This window comes from Leptodactylus fuscus, chromosome 5 (assembly GCF_031893055.1).
Source record: "Leptodactylus fuscus isolate aLepFus1 chromosome 5, aLepFus1.hap2, whole genome shotgun sequence".
In the NCBI taxonomy this organism is placed as follows: Eukaryota; Metazoa; Chordata; class Amphibia; order Anura; family Leptodactylidae; genus Leptodactylus; species Leptodactylus fuscus.
Window position 1 is genome coordinate 215,691,605 of NC_134269.1, and position 21,431 is coordinate 215,713,035.

At 41.5% G+C, this 21,431-nt stretch overlaps 1 protein-coding gene across 9 annotated transcripts in view; it reads right to left on the reverse strand.

Annotated features, from left to right (window-relative positions):
* Positions 1 to 7,761: 7,761 nt before the first annotated feature.
* LOC142204139 (protocadherin alpha-C2-like) overlaps positions 7,762 to 21,431 on the reverse strand; it is a 198,166-nt gene continuing 184,496 nt past the window's right edge. For all 9 annotated transcript variants that reach the window (XM_075275414.1, XM_075275408.1, XM_075275409.1 and 6 more), the window contains one exon: positions 7,762 to 8,371. In XM_075275414.1, coding sequence (XP_075131515.1) covers positions 8,176 to 8,371 — 196 coding nt within the window. In that variant the 3' untranslated portion in view covers positions 7,762 to 8,175. The remainder of the gene's footprint in view (positions 8,372 to 21,431) is intronic.

Consider the following 21,431-nt stretch of genomic DNA (forward strand, 5'->3'; position numbering starts at 1 on the left):
GAGTGAACTCAGAGCCGGAAGACGCCACGGGGACGCTGCGCAGGGAGAAGACTTCTAAAGGTAGGAAAAGAACCAGTGTTGATTGGCCGACTGTATAGCATTCGGCCAATCAATGCTGGTTCTGCATCGAACTTTTACATTCGAACAGCGAGTGGTACTCGATCGAGTACGAGTATTTTGAATACCATAGTATTCGATCGAATACCTACTTGATCGAGTACTACTCGCTCATCTCTAATAGTGATGTAAATTACTCTCCACTGCATCTACCACTGTCAGGCGCCTGATGATGTATCACTCGTTACAAGGGTCTAGTCATGTCCAGTATCTCCACCTCATCTAGTGTTATATGGTATTTAAAGGGAACCTTTCACCTCTTCCACCAACTCCAACTCTGCATAGATAAATAGGTGCTGCCCACTGATTCTGTTGCCGAAGTTTTTCTGTAACCCCCATCGTTCCTGAGCAATAATCTCTAGTTTCAGCACAGACTATCTACTGCTGTTCATCTGACAGTAGACAGTATAATTGTGCTAAATTGAGTGCACTGTCAGCTTTGCTGGTGTGGTCCCCACTGCCAGAGATATCAGTGCCATTAATTTCGGCACTGATATCCCTGCATTGCCAGAAGAGTGGGGTTTACAGCCTAGTGTCATCACCCAGCGAATAATACCGTTCAACCCTGATGACATGAAATGTCTTCTTTAAGTTATTACCAAATATTCTAGACTTTCTTCTTGTTTTATGTAAGTTATTGAATAGTTGCTGCCAATGGTTACTATCATAGATTTAAATTAATATTAGTTCTTTCCAATAATCCAGTTTATATTGAATTTATGTTACATTTGATTAGTTATTAATAGAGATGAGCGAACAGTAAAATGTTTGATATTCGATATTCGTTTCGAGTAGCCGCTCAATATTCGACTACTTGAATCGAATATCAAATCCTATTATAGTCTATGGGGGGAAATGCTCATTTCAGGGGTAGGCAACGTTCGATCAAATTATACTTACCAAGTCCACGAGTGAGGGTCGGGCTGGATCCTCCGAGAAGTCTTCTCCGTGCAGCGTTCCCACGGCATCTTCTGGCTCTGAATTCACTCTGCCAGGTGTCGGGCCTGGGCAGAGCCAACTGTGCATGCCCACACTACAAGAAAATGGCCGCTTACAGTCAAAGCGGCCATTTTCTTGTAGCGCGGGCATGTGAAGTTGGCTCTGCCCAGGCCCGATGCCTGGCAGAGTGAAATCAGAGCCGGAAGACGCCGCAGGGAAGCTGCACGGAGAAAACTTCTAAAGGTAGGAGAAGAACCAGCGTTGATTGGCTGACTGTATAGCATTCGGCCAATCAATGCTGGTTCTGCATCGAACTTTTCCATTCGAATAGCGAGTGGTACTTGATCGAGTACGAGTATTTCGAAAACTGTAGTATTCGATCGAATACCTACTCGATCGAGTACTACTCACTCATCTCTAGTTATTAAGTTTATCATTTTCAGTCCTTTCTGATCCCAAATCTAACATTTTTCGACTAGTATTCCTATGTGATTAATTTGTTTATTTACTAAAACTCCGATCTTTTATTTAGCAGATAAAATTTGTTTCTAAGGGTCTTCCATGTTTTTCTAGTCACATAAGAAAATCAAATCCATGCCCAAAGCCGGCTCTGTGGTTTTATGTATCACTGGAGTCAATGCAAATTGATTAAAAATTTGAAACAAAACTAAAAGCAGAAGCAAATGTAATAAGATAAAAAAAAGTATCTCCTTAGTCCCCTGCCGATCCAGTTCAGATGCGTTAATGGTTTCGCCACTGTAGTCAATCATTGTCCTCAGAGGTCACTCGTCTTTCTATTTGCATTCGTGGCTCCTATTGTGGAACATTAACGCCTCTATTGTGGCAGGGGACCACTACTTGTAAACAAAATCTGGGGGTCTACTGAAGCTTCTGAACTGGATTGGTGGAGGACAGAAGACATATGTAGTATTATTTTATATCATGACCAATGTAATGTATTTGGCAGAACTTGGATATCCCTTTTAATTGATGATCAAGATCAAAAATGACCATACTCCATATAATATATATTTTTCTGTTGAACAAATCTCCTGGAAACATGTCAAAACTATGTGACTCTGGTATCTGACTCTTTTTTGTTTAGTCTTCCCATTCACTTCTCCAATATGCTTGCAGAATAGTAGAGCGATGGGTACCCTCAAGTACATTATGTGGGACTGCAATAAAATTCAACCTCTGTGGAAGGCCATTAATTTTATTTCCAATAGCATTACCAAGTCCACTATTATATTCTCCCCAAAATGGCCCTGCCCCACCACACTCCCATGTTAGTTGTATAGGAGTTCAGTATCATGTACTAGTTCTTGTGTTTCTGCTACTGAATGATTACCTAAGTGTTAAGCAATGCATCTTGAAAGCCAATGCTTATATTTAGATGGAGAATCTACCCTACGGCTTCTCAATTAGCAATGCTAACTGACAATGACAGCATAATTAATTCAGCTGGGATTTCCCAATTCACCCTCCGGCTTATATTTAAACTGTTAGTTTCTGGATCAATTGAAACCTAATGCTCATGAAATGGGTGGGGGTCAGTTGTTTTGGCCATTAATGAATAACATGGAGACTTTCTTTTTTGCTTATGCACTAGGGTCCATGTGTTTCCAGTCCATTGGCTTGGTATATTTATTTGTGTTTCCTCCAAAGTTGCATTCATTCCTGCAGTGGGCCCTTCCGGAGATTTTCCCTGGCCTCATACCTGGACCTATAGTGATACATGGTGTACTGGATGAAGCCATACTAATTCATGAGTAAGATGGGCAAACCTCTCAAGATTCATTTCATGTCAAGCTTGAGTCCCTGAATTGTTTTGGATTAAACAAGTTTGGAATGAACCACACCTTTATATTCTCTTGTAGAACACTCTTACGAATCCTATGACCTAGAGATGAGTGAGTAGTACACGATCGAGTAGGTATTTGAAATACTCATACTCGATCGAGTACCACTCACTATTCGAGTGTAAAAGTTCGATGCAGAACCAGCATTGATTGGTTGAATGCTATACAGTCGGCCAATCAACGCTGGTTCTTCTCCTACCTTTAGAAGTCTTCTCGGTGCAGCTTCCCCGCGGCGTCTTCCGGCTCTTCATTCACTCTGCCAGGCATCGGGCCTGGGCAGAGCCAATTGCGCATGTCCGCTTGTAGTGCGGGCATGCACAGTCGGCTCTGCCCAGGCCCGATGCCTGGCAGAGTGAATGAAGAGCCGGAAGATGTCGTGGGGAAGCTGCACGGAGAAGACTTCTCGGAGGATCCAGCCCGACCCTCACTCGTGGACTTGATAAGTATAATTTGATCGAACATTGCCTACCCCTGAAACGAGCATTATCCCCCCATAGACTATAATAGGGTTCGATATTCGATTCGAGTAGTCGAATATTGAGGGGCTACTCGAAACGAATATCGAACCTCGAACATTTTACTGTTCGCTCATCTCTACTAGGAACATAGCTATCGAATTACTGGCTCTCTAAGGCAAACACAGCTGAAGTTATGTCAATGTGAATGTGAATGTTTTCTTCAGACCCCAGAGTATATAAGATGGAGACCCAAGGGAGGTGTAAAAGATTTTTGAAAAAAACATTCATACCTCCATACTCACCTTCAGTTACCTCTTCAAGTGAAGGTCCAGGAGAGGTGAGTAAAAATAACAAACTATAGTCGGGAGTTATAATAGGAAGTTATTATAATAGAGGAGACCCCAGAGTAAAACGATAGCGCTATCAGATTGAAACAAACCGAGGGGCCAAACCTTACGAATATTTGTTAAATGAATCTCGTGAGGTTCTCCTTTATTTAGTGCACACATCTGTAGATTAATACACCATTTCAAAGTTTTTTTTAAATTTCTTTTTCCGATTCCGGACCATCATTGTCAGCAAATAAAGGACAAAGAAAGGAGCCGTTGACTGGTTTTTGAATTAAGAAAAATTTTACTGTGTAATCGGAAATCAAAAAGATGAACATCAGTTCATTAAAAATCACTACTTCACCTTTTCACAAGTGTACAAAAAGAAAGAAATACAGTATATGGATTTACATTCAACAGTTAAGGTCAACTATAACTGATAGCTTTGCATTCACATACACGAGCACAGAATAAATATATGTCGGGATTTCTTAGGAGCATAGGGCACATGTTTTATTTGCAGTGTGGTACAATTGGCAGTTCATGTATTTTTTATAAGAAAGGCAAAAAAAATGAAACCAAAACCCATCTGTGAGATGCAGCAACCCACAAAAAGTTGTAAAATCGTTAGACTTGTCTACATGTGAGACCTTCATATTTTTTGAGACGTTATTGAAGTTAATTTTCCAGAAATATTAGTGTAATAAGTGCGAACATTTACAGTAAGTTGCTTTTTTTTTTTTTTTACATTTTTTAAATATTTTTAACACATGCAATGGTTGGCCACATGGTGATGTGATAGAAGTAAAGTGGTGTTGACGGAACGGTACGATACATATGATTCAGCAAGTTTTTGTGATCGTCGTGAAAGTGTCACTGAAAAACAAGCTGGCCTTCAGAAAAGACCTATTTATATCATTCACAAATATACAGGATATTTATAGTACAAAAATTTTTTATTTTGAAAAACAATTTTCCTTCTTAAAGGAAATTATTTTTTTCTGTGCATGTCTCTCTCACAATTTTTTAATAGTTTATTAGATTTTTTTATTAAGTACGGCACCGGCTTTACATCGCATAATAATAAATATCAATATCTACGTGCTAATGACACATTACATCCTTAATTTTTTTTTTTTTTTTTTTTTTACTTTAAGTGATCAAAGGTAAGAGAGAGATGTTTAAAGGGGTTCTCCCATAATGGACATATATAGAAAAATATTCACAAGATAGATGTCTAACTTCTGAGGGCTGTCTGGTGGAACCACCAAGATCACTAGAACAGAGGTCCTAAGCCTCCTGAAAGTCTCAAGCAGCTATCCGGTGAAGAGGAATGTGAATGGTTCAGTAATAATGCCTGCCCCGTTGGTCCATTCAATGTCGGGACCAACCCACTAAAGTGCCGGTTTCCAGGGACCCCATATACAGTCCATTGAATAGAGTGTCGGAGTGAGGCTTGCTCTGATCCAGAAGGTCCCAGCCATGGGCATCCAGTGATCTGATCCCGTGGGTAGGTCATACATATCTTTTAAGGGACAACCCATTTCATATACGGTTAATGTAAATGGTACAAAATGTGTTTTTATTATTCACTAGTTGTATTTTTGGTCTAGAAATTGGTAGACAGATTTGGGAATCATTTTTTTTCTCCTTGGGAATTGGTGGTTCCCTTCCCAAGATATTGCCCTTTTTTGCCAATATGCAGATAAGTATATGGAACAATGAAGGCATTTTGGATTTCCTCTTTGGAGCAATGCCAACACCCTTGTGGCTCCAAAGAGCTCATTTGCATGTTTATAGAAAAGACTATATCTCAGGTGCAGGGGCAGTGATCCACATGGGGTAAACACGTTTTGACTCAGGTGACCCCCAACCTATCTACAAGCCTGGGTTGATATGCTGGGTACTGGTGATAGACTACATGTTAAAGTGAATATGTTTCTTGTACTGTATATAGAGAATCTAACTGTGCTTTCTATAGAATGCTATTGTTAACATGATGTGTCATTTTGTCTCGGTCACAGATTCGATCACAGATTCCATCACATTTGATATTTGCACAAGTGAAAGACACTGTCATAAAGCCCGAAGGACCCATTGGTCACCGTTGGTGTCATGTAATGGATCAATCACATCTTCAATTCCTCTGTCACAACATAGATGTGAATTTAGAGCTCAACTTTACATAATTCAGAAAATGACCCCCAACAATTGAGCCTACGCCTATAATACATGGCTGGGAACTTTTTGATCTGCAGCTTCACTGGGTTGGTTTTCCTATCAGAATAGTTCAGTAGTGATGGCACTGACACCATAGAAGACCTCTTCCAGAAAATAGTCCCATCTTTCTGATACAGTCTCCCGATGTCTTACAAGTGAAATGTGAGCAAATTATACTGTACAGCAGGAAAACCTACTCACCCCCAAATACTGTATATTACATAGAAATCTAAGGTTTCACATGTATAAACTCAATAATGTACAAAAATAAAATACTAAAAATAAAAAATAATTAAATTAAAACAACTCAAACCTAAAATAATCTGTATAGTATGTGAACATGGTAGGGTTAACTCTCTTCTTAAGGTTCTCTCTGTTACCTTGATTCTTTTTCACATATTAATGCAAAGCCTAGCTTTATCTACTTAATGTATATTACAATATATTCTTAAATTTCATTTCATTTTTATGGCTAATGCTGGGATTACTCCTGCTACAGTCTAGGAATTCACTGATTTGCACAATGGTTGTGCGACAACGCTCAATATTGTGTGTATTCTCATCCCGTGAAAGTCAATAGACATCGACATTGGCATGCACCATCAATACAACGTTCCCAATAATGCTTTGCTCACACTTTGCTTTTTTTCTACGTTCAGGGTATAGATCGCGGGTCTACAGATCTGTATGGACTAACTATAGCGTACTAAGTGGACTCTAAATTTTCCATATGTGGTATATATGTCCTATATGATATAGATGGGATTAGAGATGATTGAACCAGTTCCCGCACCTTCTTTGATACGTCTAGTGATGTATACTAGTTATAATTGCCTCCCTGGGTCACCACTAAGACTTGTGATTGCACCTTAGTGATAAAATAGGTTTTCAAAAGCGTCATGACGTTGACATGCTTCATGTGACCACAGTGGCCAATCACAGAACTCCGGGCCCCTGATGTCACCCAAGAAGTGGCCAAAAGATGCCTGGGAAAGAACATTGGATGCTATAGGGGAGCTTAGGAGAGGTGAGGGAATTGGATTATGACTCTTTATTATTTTTCACCCCCTCCCATGGACCTAAAGTTATTATACTTTGGGGTCTGAAGAGAATTAAAAGACAAATTGATAATTTTGCAAAAGGAGTCGACATATGACATATCGTTACATACATAAGGACTGGACATTGGGGATATACAGTACACTTATACAGATATATGGGGATATACAGTTCTGTTATTTGCATTGAACATGAGCAAAAAATAAGGTGTGAACAGAGCATTACATAAGTGACACAAAAATCGCATCCTGTCCCGTTACACTCTTGTAGAAAACAATGCAACACATCATTTAGTGCAGGATTTTTAGCATATCCTTACATAAGCTATTAAAAATGTGACTAAATAGTAAAGCATTGTTATGTTGGAATAGTTACACTTTTTTTTAAAGTTTTTGTTATTTTTTTATTTTTTTTATTTTTCTCAGATTTTTAAGATACTTTTTTTTGTATTTTTAGACAATTCCTATGTACAGATGGCATATGGGCACACAAATATGGTTAGTAGCCTTACTATCTCGATTCCTGAGGAATTTGTTCAATTTTACAATTTTTAAAGGTTTTAAGTATAATGTAAATGATCCTATTCATTAATCTACTAAAGGTCAGAGATACAATAATTCTAATTTCGGCATTCATTTAATAAATTTGCAACAATTTAGCAGAAACTGGCCGAGTTGCTTAGTGATTATTCTTTGTTTTACTTTATTTCTACCAATTTTGGTAGAAATCCAATTCTAAGATCTTCTTTCATGGCTAAGTGGATATAATGTATCTTCCGTATAATACACGATAACTATTTACAGAGACATTGGCCGTAACAGTCACCTACTATAATATATGCACAAACTGCCACTGTGTTCTTTGGATGTGAGAGTGTCGTATGGTTAAACATCTGACATAATAAAGCTTTAAGACATAATCTGGTAAATAATATAGACATATATGTATAGATTTTTCAGGCTTGAATGTTGCAGTCTTTTTGTTCATAGGAAGGTGCAATAACAATAGGAAGAATTTTACTTTGTTGCTACATTATTTCTTACAAAAATGGGATAATAATTGGCTTCAATCTCCTTTCATTGATCGTTGTTGTCAGTCGGATTATTTCCTTTGTCTTGGTTCTTGTTTCCCTTCTTCTTCTTCTTTTTCTTCTTGGTTTCTTCTTTTTTCCCGAAGGTTATGAAGTTACTTTTATGACCTTGGGCTGATGGTTGATCCTGGCGGATCGAAATGATGGCTGGGGATCCTGGGATAATAAAATTCTCCGGAAAATCTGGTGGTATTTGTGGTACTGGTTGTTTTGGATTGCCAGGTCCATATTTGAAGGTCCAGCTGTTGCAATTCACACCAGCTCCTACGGGGGGAGACACTTCTCCTCCTTCTGGTTCTGCAAAACATTATGAAAAATATGTAAATATCAAATATAATTATGCAAGTAAAAAGTAATCTATCTTGTAATGAATTTATTTTATTGTAACTTATTTGTCTTGCTTCTCACTGAGTTATTACTTGGAATAGAGATGAGTGAATCAACAGATTTGACCCAAATTTTTGACCAACATTGAATCAATATTATACTTTGGGCTCTCTGCAGACTCCAGAATATAATAATCGTAGACCAAGGGGAGGTGTAAAAAATAATAATCACTGATACTCACCTTCCCTCACCTCTCCTACACTCCATTACAGTTCTCTTTGGTCATCTTCCAACTTCTTCTGGCCTCCTTGTAGACATCAAGGGCCCCTGGATCCTGACTGTTGAGACCAGTGATTGAACCTCAACAGTCAGGTCCCCTGAGACCCATTACATCTCCCCGGGGGCCATAATACATAGAAAGAAAACCCCGAGGGAGCATCAGATGCTGTGAGGGAAGGTAGGTATAACAGTTTATTATGTGTCCACACCTCCTCTGGGTAGATAAACTTTGAGAATATTTGCAAAATGAATCTTCTGAATAAGGATGGGCGAACCTCTGAAGATCTTTTTCGGACAAAGTAAATCTCCGGTTGTCCAAACTGGACATGAAATTATTTTACCTTGTGGTCTCTTCAGAATATAACAAGTGCAGGCTGAAGGGCGGTTTAAAAATAAAAACAAACATTCATACTGATCCTTTCCTCACCTTATTCAAGCCCCCTTGTGGTGTTCGGCGATCTATGTCTTCCGCCTCTTCTGGCGCTCTTTTGTGACGTCAGGCTTATGCAGGAGAAAGACATAGATAGCCAGACACCATGAGGAGGAGCCAAAGAGGTGAAGGAATGTGAGTATAAATGTTTTTTTTTATTTTTAACACTTCCCTTAAGCCTACACACCCATGCTCTGAGGTCTGAAGAAAGCCCAAAGTATAATAATTTATACCACAAATCATGTCGTAAGGGCCATTTAAGTTCATCCGAGACAAATCCTAAATTGTTGGCTTTGGTTAATAATGGAACAATTTGGAATATTTGTGTCAAATCCGGTTCATTGAAAAGCAATTCACTCAACACTAATCTTGAAAGGGGAGGGTTGATAGATGGGAGCTGCATGGATCAGCTGTTCAGGGGTCACTTCTCACACCCATACTGTACACTGCATGGATCAGCTGTTTAAGGGGTCCATATTATACTGTGCACAAATTCATAAGCATACAGTTCTGGTCCCTTTCTAGTGGCCCTGAGTTCAATAGGAACTGAGCTACAGTTATGGCTCATGAACACTATACAGGACATGGCACCATTTTCTTCCGGTTTGTGCTCCAAAAAGCTAATCCATGGGATGGCCAGGTACCTTCCTGCATTAATCAGATATATATATATATATATATATATATATATATATATATATATATATCTCCCTATATTATAAAAATGAATTTCTGTCTGTCTGTCTGTCTGTCTGTCTGTGCTCTAATGCGAACCAAACGACTGGACCGATCTTCACCAAATTTGGTACAGAGATACTCCAGGTATCCGGGAAGGTTTAAGATGAGACTCCAACTCACTCGGACGTACCGTTGCTGAGATACAGCATTTCAAACACAGTGCCCCCCCCCCCCTTAGCCAATACAAACCTGCAAGACTTTCACTCATATTCCAACTGCAATACACATGGTCACTCCACATGCACAATACAACACTGATATCCAAGCTGAGATACACGCATCAGAGGATTAGATACACAGATCAGCAAACAGTATCACACTCCAGAAGATTAGATACACGCGTCTGCACACAGTCCCACAAACCAGAGGATTAAATACGCACTTCTGCACACAGTTCCACACACTGAAGGATTTGATACGTGCGTCTGCACACAGTTCCACATGCCGAAGGATTAGATACACGCGTCTGCACAAAGTACCACACCCCGGGGGATTGGATACATGCGTCTGCACACAGTCCCACAAACCAGAGGATTACATACGCGCTTCTGCACACAGTTCCACACACTGAAGGATTTGATACGTGCGTCTGCACACAGTTCCACATGCCGAAGGATTAGATACACGCGTCTGCACAAAGTACCACACCCCGGGGGATTGGATTCATGCGTCTGCACACAGTACCACATGCCAAAGGATTGGATACACGCATCTGCACACAGTTCCACACACCAGAGCATAAGATTTGCACGTCTGCCCACAGTACCACATGTCGTCGGATTAGATACGCGCGTCTACACACAGTTCCACACTCCAGAGGATTAGATACGCGCGTCTGCAGACAGTTGTACACGCCATAGGATTAGATACACGTGTCTACACACAGTTCCACACACCAGAGCATAAGATATGCACATCTGCACACAGTACCACATGCCGCAGGATTAGATATGTGTGTCTACACACAGTACCACACTTTGGAGGATTAGATACATGCCTCTGCACACAGTACCACACTTTGGAGGATTAGATACATGCCTCTGCACACAGTACCACAAGTCAGAGAATTAGATGTGCGTCTCAGCACACAGTACCACACGGGGGAGGATTAGATACGCTCATCTGCACATAGTACCACATGCCAGAGGATTAGATACGCCCATCTGCACACAGTACCACACAGGAGAGGATTAGATACGCACATCTGCACACAGTACCACATGCCAGAGGATTAGATACACACATCTGCACACAGTACCACACGCCATAGGATTAGATACGTGCGTCTGCACACAGTACCACATGCCGTAGGATTAGATACGCGCGCCTACACACAGTTCCACACGCAATAGGATTAGATACACGCCTCTTCACACAATACCACACAGGGGAGGATTAGATACGTGTGCCTGAATACAGTACCACACTTTGGAGGATTAGATACATGCCTCTGCACACAGTACCACAAGCCAGAGAATTAGATACGCGTCTCAGCACACAGTACCACACAGGGAGGATTAGATACATGCGTCTGCACACAGTACCCCACGCCAGAGGATTAGATATACGCGTCTGCACACAGTAACACATGCCGTAGGATTAGATACGTGCGTCTACACACAGTTCCACATGCCGCAGGATTAGATACGTGCCTCTTAACACAATACCACACAGGTGAGGATTAGATACGTGTGTCTGCACACAGTACCACAAGCCAGAGAATTAGATACGTGTCTAAGCACACAGTACAACACGGGGAGGATTAGATACGCGCGTCTGCACAAAGTACCACATGCCTCAGGATTAGATATGTGCCTCTTCACACAATACCACACAGGGGAGGATTAGATACGTGTGTCTGCACACAGTACCACACTTTGGAGGATTAGATATATGCCTCTGCACACAGTACCACAAGCCAGAGAATTAGATACGCGTCTCAGCACTCAGTACCACATGCCGTAGGATTAGATACACGCGTCTACACACAGTTACACACGCCGTAGGGTTAGATACGCGCCTTTTCACACAATACCACACAAGGGAGGATTAGATACGCACATCTGCACACAGTTCAACACACCAGAGGATTAGATAAGCACGTCTGCACACAGTACTACATGCCGTAGGATTAGATACACGCGTCTGCTTACAGTTTCACATGCCAGACGATGAGATACGCACGTCTTCACACAGTTGTACACGCTATAGGATTAGATACATGCGTCTGCATACAGTACCACATGCTGTAGGATTAGATACGCGTGTCTACACACAGTTCCACATGCCGTAGGATTAGATACGCTCCTCTTCACACAGTACCACACTTTGGAGGATTAGATACATGCCTCTGCACACAGTACCACATGCCAGATAATTAGATACGCGTCTCAGCACACAGTACCACACTGGGGAGGATTAGATACGCGCATCTGCACAAAGTACCTCACGCCAGAGGATTAGATATACCTGTCTGCAGACGGTACCACAACGCCAGAAGATTAATTATGCGCATCAGCACATAGTACCACATGCCGTAAGATTAGATATGCACGTCTGCACACAGTTTCACTTACCGGAGGATTAGATACGCGCCTCTTCACACAATGCCACACAGGGGAGGATTAGATACACACATCTGCACACAGTACCACACGCCGGAGGATTAGATATGTGCATCTGCAAACAGTACCACACCAACAAGGATTAGATACTTGAGTCTAAACACAGTACTACACGGGGAAGGATTAGATACAGCTTTACTCCAGGTATCCATAACAACTGATCATAGGTTTTTCACTGATATCCAAAATGAGATACACACAATCACATGACGCTTATGGATATACACACAAACCACATACAAAATACACCAGTGCAAAATTGGACATTTCTTATGGGGCCACTACACAAACATAAAATGTAATATACCCGTGTGAAGCCGGGTCCTCCCTCTAGTATATATATATATTTTTAATGTAGATTGTGAGCCCCACATAGAGCTCACAATGTACATTTTTTTCCCTGTCAGTATGTCTTTGGAATATGGGATGGAAATCCATGCAAGCACGGGAAGAACATACAAACTCCTTGCAGATAGTTTTTTTATGCCCTTGGCTGGATTTGAACACCAGGGCTCCAGCGCTGCAAGGCTGCAGTGCTAACCACTGAGCCACCGTGTGGCCCCTTGATCAGATATTTAAGGCCTATCCTAAAGATACGCTATGAATACAAATTCCTGGACAGCCCCTTTAAGTCTTTCAGAATGCTAGCCATTCTCTCATAGAAATGTAACATCAAAGGGAATTTTCTCCATGACCTTCATACGCCATATGACCCCAATAGACCATATGGGAATGAGCTATCCACATGGAATAATCCCTATACTAATATATATATTAAAAAGTATATTATAAAAAATGATAAATACTAAAGTATCCAGCTTTGTCGTTGACTATGGAATTAATCTAAATACTATTTATAATATTTCACCAGTAACACCCGATCCCATGGTAAATAGTCCAGTTTATTCCCATTACAGACATATGTTTCTAGCATTACAATCACAAAGCTGAGTAATTAATATCATTATGTAATACGTTAGTAAATGAGGGCATGTAAACAGTTACTGTATATTCCAGGCACTGGAAAGAGGACACTGCAAATCCTAATCCTAAACACACAGAGTTAACCAGATTTGCTTATGAGCTCAGCTTTATCTGCCTTTTCAGGAAATTAAACTCCTGTCTGGTCCACCATAGAACATTACAGATCCTTATCATTGTTGGGAGCCTCCGTGCATCTGATTCTCATAGGTCTAATAAAATCCCTGTCAAAACTTATTGAGGTCATGCCGAGAATAATAACATTTAAAAGGTAACGTCTATCTCTCTCCAGTAAAGTAGAAGAAGACAGAAGTTTGATATTAAAGTGTGATTCGCACTTCGGAGAGACCTTCACTGATGTATTAGTTATTAAGGTAATGATTTTATCGCAGAATGAAGTCCAAAGCCTATTAGTTCAACACAAATTGTAATAACAGGCAAGAAGAGTGAATGGTAAAGATTGGTGATGCTTTAGCAGAGAGGGCCAAGGTTTTATTACTTATGCTGGTCTTACACGGCCGCAATGTAAGTCCGCAAATGGTCCGCCATTGAGGGTTTTCAATGGCGGACCATTTGCGGACACTTTATGTTCATTGCGGCCTCTTAAACCATGGATATTTTATCCATGGTGTGCCAGGCCACAACCGAGGTCCGCAATTTATAGGGCAGGTCCGCAAAGGTCGTGAATTGCGGCACTGCATGGACTCGCCCATAGAATTCTATGGGCGAGTGTGGCAGGACACGGGCGTCTGCGGTGTCTATGTTGCTGATCAGCAACTTGCAGACCGTACAATCAGTACGGTCGTGTAACACCAGCCTAGGGGCCCATTCACACAGTGGAATTACACCCTGATTTTGAAGCAGGTTCCAATTGGCAGATGGCAATTCTGTCTCGATTCTGCCTCTCGTTGTTTTCAATAAGAGGTAGAGATCTAAGCAGAAAATAAACCATTCGCTAGAACTTGCTGTGCACCCCTCCACTCAATAGACCCATTCATCTGTGATCAAAGGAGGGCACAAACGGAAGAAGATTTTTAGATGGTTGTCTGCTTTATCTTCCTCTTCCACTTCCACCATGTAGACATACCAAAACACTACCATATGCTGTACAACCTTCATCACCATAATACAGCATGCACAGAAGTCTACCTTGATCTTCTGTGTCTCCATATACAGTATTCCACACAGTTGGGCAATGCACATAGTTTTTTTTATTTGACCAATTCCATATACTGTAATCCAACAGATACAATCAGGGCATTGGTTGGTGTCCAGTATTACAGAAGGGCATTGAGCTATATGGATCAAAATTACCATCAATGTCCAATATCACATAAGTGGATTAGTAAGGCTGTGAACATCAATATGGTTGATGACTACAGATGAGAGGACTCATTGCAAATTTTCCAAAAATGTTCGGTTTGGTTGAATCAGAAACCTACAAATCCTTATTATACTTTGGTTTCTATTTAGATCCCAAAGTATAATAACCAAAGTCCTAGAGGAGGTGCAGTCAAGGTGCCTCCCTTGACTGGGCTATGTGATCTTTTCCAGCATCTTCTGGACGCCTACGTTAAAATCATGACACTTGTGTGGAAGCCTAAGGATATCCACATGGCCACATAACCTCTAAGGCCTGATCACAGGCACTATCGCTGATCAGATGTTGGTAATGTAACCATGGAGGAGACAGATACAGCGAGGGAACCCAGAAGAAGTAACAGAAGTTGACTATCCTGATCGATAAGTTAGTACCGCAGATGTAGAACTTTAAGTGTTCTCATAAGTATCTAATGTCTGTCTCTGGCAACTTTGTTTACAATGAATTCCGTGCAATCTGTTAGACTCTCGCTCTCATTCACTGCAGCTTCATCTTACACATTTTCCCTTTTGTTATTAAAATGTTCCATCTGTCATTGTCAAATACAATCTGTCCCACAGCCTTATTATCCATGAAATATCTTTCATCCCTTAAAGGGGTTTCTTTTAGTTCATCATTCTTCTTATACAGTACATGAGTAAACTTATCAAGCTGGGGGGGGGAGGGGGGGGTTCTGGCAGATTATTATGGAGTATTCACTAAATATTCAAATCATGTTTGCAAAGTTGCCTTATCTTTTATTTTAGATGTACTGAAGCATTGCAAATTTGTATAACTTATGGACAGATCCATTTCCATAAGATATTTAGGAATCCAAGAGAGAAGTCTCTACTAAGGTCTGTAGAATGTCCTTTAGTAAGGTTATTATTTTAGAGATGAGATAATCGGTTAAAACAATTTCCAAAATTCTTGGATTTTGGAATTTTGCCAACTGCACACCACTAGTAAATTCGGGGGGTGGGGGTGGTGTCTCTTCACAGCTCAGAGTTTAATAAGTAGCGGCCAAGAGGAGGTGCATTCAAATATTAAACACTCTTAGTCCACTCAATTCTCATAGTCCACTCAATGTGGAATTCGCTTTCTATCGCATTTCTTTTCCATCCTCCTAGGTGACATCAGGGGTGACATCAGGGGCCCTAGGGGACTGTTCATGCCTTTGATTGGCTCTCAACTGTCATGTGGGGTGCACCGATGTGAAGACATTTTGATGCCAGCATTACGACATCAATGCACCCCACCTGCCCAATCACTGGCCTCAATAGTCCCCTGGGGGCCCACAAAACTGAAAGTGGAATCGGACAATGGAGTACATTGGTATCTGAAGGGACCCAAGAGTATAATATAAGAAGCTTGCAAATACTTGCAGTTAGTTTTGGTGCCTGATGTGCTGTATAACCTCTGTAATGTCAGGTGGGCGGTGTCAATCGGAGAGTAATTCAAAGCTCCAATCAGAGACAGCCACTGTCAGAGCCCAGAATTGCACCCCTTGTCTGCTCCTGTCTGACCCCACCCTCCTGACAGTACAGAGATTAAATACTATATCAGGGACCAAAACTAACAGCATTGTTTGCTCAGGAATGGTGGGGATTAGAGAAAATTCCAACTGTGGCAAGATCAGTGGAGCAGCGGCTATTAAACGATGTAAGGTGGTGGTCTCTTTAAATCTTATTATTTATCTAGATGGTAATATCCTTAATCTGAGTTTTGTTTCTGAATAAAGATGTGATTTCCCCTTTAAATTAAAAAAAAAAAAAAAAACAACTCTGTGTATCTGACACTAACTAGAGCTGCGAAAGCTGTCGTTTCCTGATATCCTGGCACAATTACAAGCCAACGAGAATCACTGTCATTATTCGGAAGCTTCCGTATCTTCATGTATACAGTCATTAGATCTACACGTAAAGAACAAGTGGCGGTGTCTATTTTTAGCACGCCCTTTTCTGTCTGAATTCACACCACGCTCACAGCCTCTTCCTCGTACAGATTATGCTCTAATGGTAGGAAAAGACAATCTAGGATGGATTAAAGCTTTACTTTCCGAGCCATAATATGAAAAATGTATTACTGTAGTGTTTTCGGATGAGACGCTTGTCTGACAGTGTATAGATTATCATGCGGCTTCCTCTGCAGTATAGTACGGGGAGAATGGCGTGCAGAGCCCGGCCGCCCCACCCTCTATTCATTCACCAATGCATGCAATTCCGGTCACTGCTTTTCTCAATGAACACAACAGATTCAGTTAAAAGGCTTCTATCGGAGGCTCAAACCATCGAAAAACCCAGCAAATGGCTAAGTGTGTGTTCCTAAAGGACATCAACATTCCAGATCAACATCAAACCCACAAAGGCAATGTTGACAAGTCCGATGGATCTGTCCTCTGGGTGACTGTTATGTCGCCTCATTTAACAGCATCATATCGGCAATAGAGAATGTGACCTTGCCCCTAACCTGATCACCGTGGACTCGGCGCACGCAGAGCAAAGGCTTTTGGAAATGCAAACGTTTCAAGAGTTAAATCTAGAAGCGCAGACACAGTGGATAAGCAATGATCTGGAAGCAAACCTGAATTGTTAAGCAGCTCTAGCGCTCTGAACACTGCCTGCAGAGTTCACAAGTTCAGGACGGTATTATATTTAGTATAATCCTCATAGGGCATATTCTCCATTAGAGAAATTACAGCCACAAAAAAACGGGATAATAAGATGATTATCTACTTTACTGCATGGCTTCATCTGCTGCCTGGAAATATTGCTACGATACGGAAAAAAAAATAGATATATTTACAATGTTTTGTGCCTATCGAGGCAAAACATTCTCAGGACTCTCGTGCAGTTATTTTACCTGGTGACATACAGAACCCCCTCTCTATAAATGTGTCTTCATTAGAGATGAGCGAATAGTATTCAAAACTTACCTTGCACCATGGGAATGAATGGGAGCGGCCAGCGCTTAACCCCTTGCAGTTCACATTCATTCCTATGGGAGCGAGGTATTCGAAAGTAGAGTTTCAAATGGTATTCGCTCATCTCTAGTCTTTATTTCTGGGTAAAAGTATAAAGCTATATTCATATGATAGAGAATAATGGCCCTGTGACGTGAGTGAACCCACCATAGAACACACCGAAGTCAATTTATCATGATGGGATTTTTTGTAGCAACTTTTTATTCCTCTAAATTTCTTGCAACAAATGTATCAAAATTTTCTATGCTACAATTCACACTGCAGGATTTTGTGGTGGATTTTTAAAGCCAAAATGGAAATGGAGTATGACTGAGCAAACTTTTTGCAGCTTTTTAAGTATAATAAATGTAAGTCAAGGGTTGGTGTGTAAAAAAGACAGTTCCTGCACCTCTCTTGCACTCCTTCACGGTGTCCAGTGCTCCTCTACTAGTACCTTTGGTCTTCTTCCAACCTCATCCGGCCTCCAGGGGACCACTGAGGTCTGTGATTTGGTCTCAGATGACATGTGAGGTGCGTTGATGTTTTGACCCAGCTGAGATCACCCAGGAAGCAGAAAGAGGATGGATAAGGAGCAAAGATGTCCTCAATGGATCATCAGACATGGCAAGGGAGCTCAGGGGGGTGAGGGAAGGTGAGTATGACTGTTGATTATTTTTACCTTCATTGCGCCTCTATGTATTATACTCCAGGGTCAGAAGAAACCACAAAGATAATAATAGAATTTTTAGCTTGGACATCCTCTTTTTTTTTTACATGAAAATTAGCTCTTTGGAGTAAGAAGGGCAATGGCATTTACGTTTTTGGAGTAATGGCAATTAACTTATTTCTCTGAAAAGCTAATTTGCATATAGAAAAAAAATCTCTGTAGTCTCTGCATATCTCTGCAATGGAGGTCCCGATTCACAAGGGAAAAATGTTGAATCAGGTGACCTTAACCTATCTATTTGCAGGGCTGGGGTGATATGCTGGGTCTGGTGACAGTAACCTATCTATCTGCAGGGCTGGGGTGATATGCTGGTTCTGGTGACAGTAACCTATCTATCTGCGGGGCTGGGGTGATATGCTGGTTCTGGTGACAGTAACCTATCTATCTGCGGGGCTGGGGTGATATGCTGGTTCTGATGACAGTAACCTATCTATCTGCAGGGCTGGGGTGATAGGCTGGTTCTGGTGACAGTAACCTATCTATCTGCAGGAGTGGGGTGATATGCTGGTTCTGGTGACAGTAACCTATCTATCTGCAGGGCTGGGGTGATATGCTGGTTCTGGTGACAGTAACCTATCTATCTGCGGGGCTGGGGTAATATGCTGGGTCTGATGACAGTAACCTATCTATCTGCGGGGCTGGGGTGATATGCTGGTTCTGGTGACAGTAACCCATCTATCTGCAGGACTTGGGTGATATGCTGGTTCTGGTGACAGTAACCTATCTATCTGCAGGGCTGGGGTGATATGCTGGGTCTGATGACAGTAACCTATCTATCTGCAGGTCTGGGGTGATATACTGGTTCTGGTGACAGTAACCTATCTATCTGCGGGGCTGGGGTAATATGCTGGGTCTGATGACAGTAACCTATCTATCTGCGGGGCTGGGGTGATATGCTGGTTCTGGTGACAGTAACCCATCTATCTGCAGGACTTGGGTGATATGCTGGTTCTGGTGACAGTAACCTATCTATCTGCAGGGCTGTGGTGATATGCTGGTTCTGGTGACAGTAACCTATCTATCTGCAGGGCTGGAGTGATATGCTGGTTCTGGTGACAGTAACCTATCTATCTGCAGGGCTGGGGTGATATCCTGGTTCTAGTGACAGTAACCTATCTATCTGCTGGGCTGGAGTGATACGCTGGGTCTGGTGACACTAAACTATCTATCTGCAGGGCTGGGGTGATATGCTGGGTCTGGTGACACTAACCTATCTATCTGCAGGTCTGGGGTGATATGCTGGTTCTGGTGACACTAACCTATCTATCTGCAGGGCTGGGGTAATATGCTGGTTCTGGTGACACTAACCTATCTATCTGCAGGGCTGGGGTGATATGCTGGTTCTGGAGACAGTAACCTATCTATCTGCAGGGCTGGGGTGATATGCTGGGTCTGGTGACACTAACCTATCTATCTGCAGGGCTGGGGTGATATGCTGGTTCTGGTGACAGTAACTCATCTATCTGCAGGGCTGGGGTGATATGCTGGTTCTGATGACAGTAACCTATCTATCTGCAGGGCTGGGGTGATATGCTGGTTCTGGTGACAGTGACCTATCTATCTGCAGGGCTGGGGTGATATGCTGGTACTGGTGACAGTAACCTATCTATCTGCAGGTCTGGGGTGATATGCTGGTTCTGGTGACACTAACCTATCTATCTGCAGGGCTGGGGTGATATGCTGGTTCTGGTGACAGTAACCTATCTATCTGCAGGGCTGGGGTGATATGCTGGTTCTGGTGACAGTAACCTATCTATCTGCAGGGCTGGGGTGATATACTGGTACTGGTGACAGTAACCTATCTATCTGCAGGGCTGGGGTGATATGCTGGTTCTGGTGACAGTAACCTATCTATCTGCAGGGCTGGGGTGATATGCTGGTTCTGGTGACAGTAACCTATCTATCTGCAGGGCTGGGGTGATATGCTGGTTCTGGTGACAGTAACCTATCTATCTGCAGGGCTGGGGTGATATCCTGGTTCTGGTGACAGTAACCTATCTATCTGCAGGGCTGGGGTGATATCCTGGTTCTGGTGACAGTAACCTATCTATCTGCAGGGCTGGGGTGATATCCTGGTTCTGGTGACAGACTCCCTTTAAGTGTTGCATTTGTGAAATATATTTGGAAGTTCATCTCAGCATTTTTCCTGCAACATTCATACGTGTGGGTTGCTGCATTGGTCTCCAGTATTTCCTTTCCACCCTCTTGCACCACTTTTCTACAATTCCTGACCACCAAGAATCCCACCACTGGAACCCTTACTACTAATCTTGAGAACAGTTCCCATGGACCTAGTCTGAATAGATGTAGCTCTTGTAAGTAATGTACCATCACTCAAGAATTTCTGGCACTCAAAGTTTACGTTTCCAGTGTAAATATTTATTACATCCGACAATGGTACAGACATTTTGGTCAATTACAGACCTTCTTCAGTGTATCGGTCAAGGAGTAAGTTGGAAGCCATAAGATAAGGAGTATGGAGTCCAGGTAAGGTAATGTCCATACTCCTTAGTTTTGGCTTCCAACTACTATTGATGGTAGCCCTACACTTTAAAGTGCAAGTTTAAGATCCCTTTATTAATGGTAAGTTGGGAATCCGAATATTAGCAATTATATTTTATTATTTTTCATATTTATTGCAATTGGAAACAAAGTTGAAATACAAACGATATGAAATACTCTCTGCTAATTTCTTTTGACAAATGTCCGCCTTATCTTTTGGTATTATCTTTGCTACATTGCAGATGTTCTTTGAAATATTATAAAATGCTACTTATTCTGCAGAACATTCCAATAATAGATGAAGACAATATTTATTCATAAAAACAGAGAAGTATATTACCATAAACGAAGGAAATTACAAAGTCAATGGAGAAAAAACCTCCACCGTATTATTAACAGTAATATTGTTTGATGGCTAATTTGTATC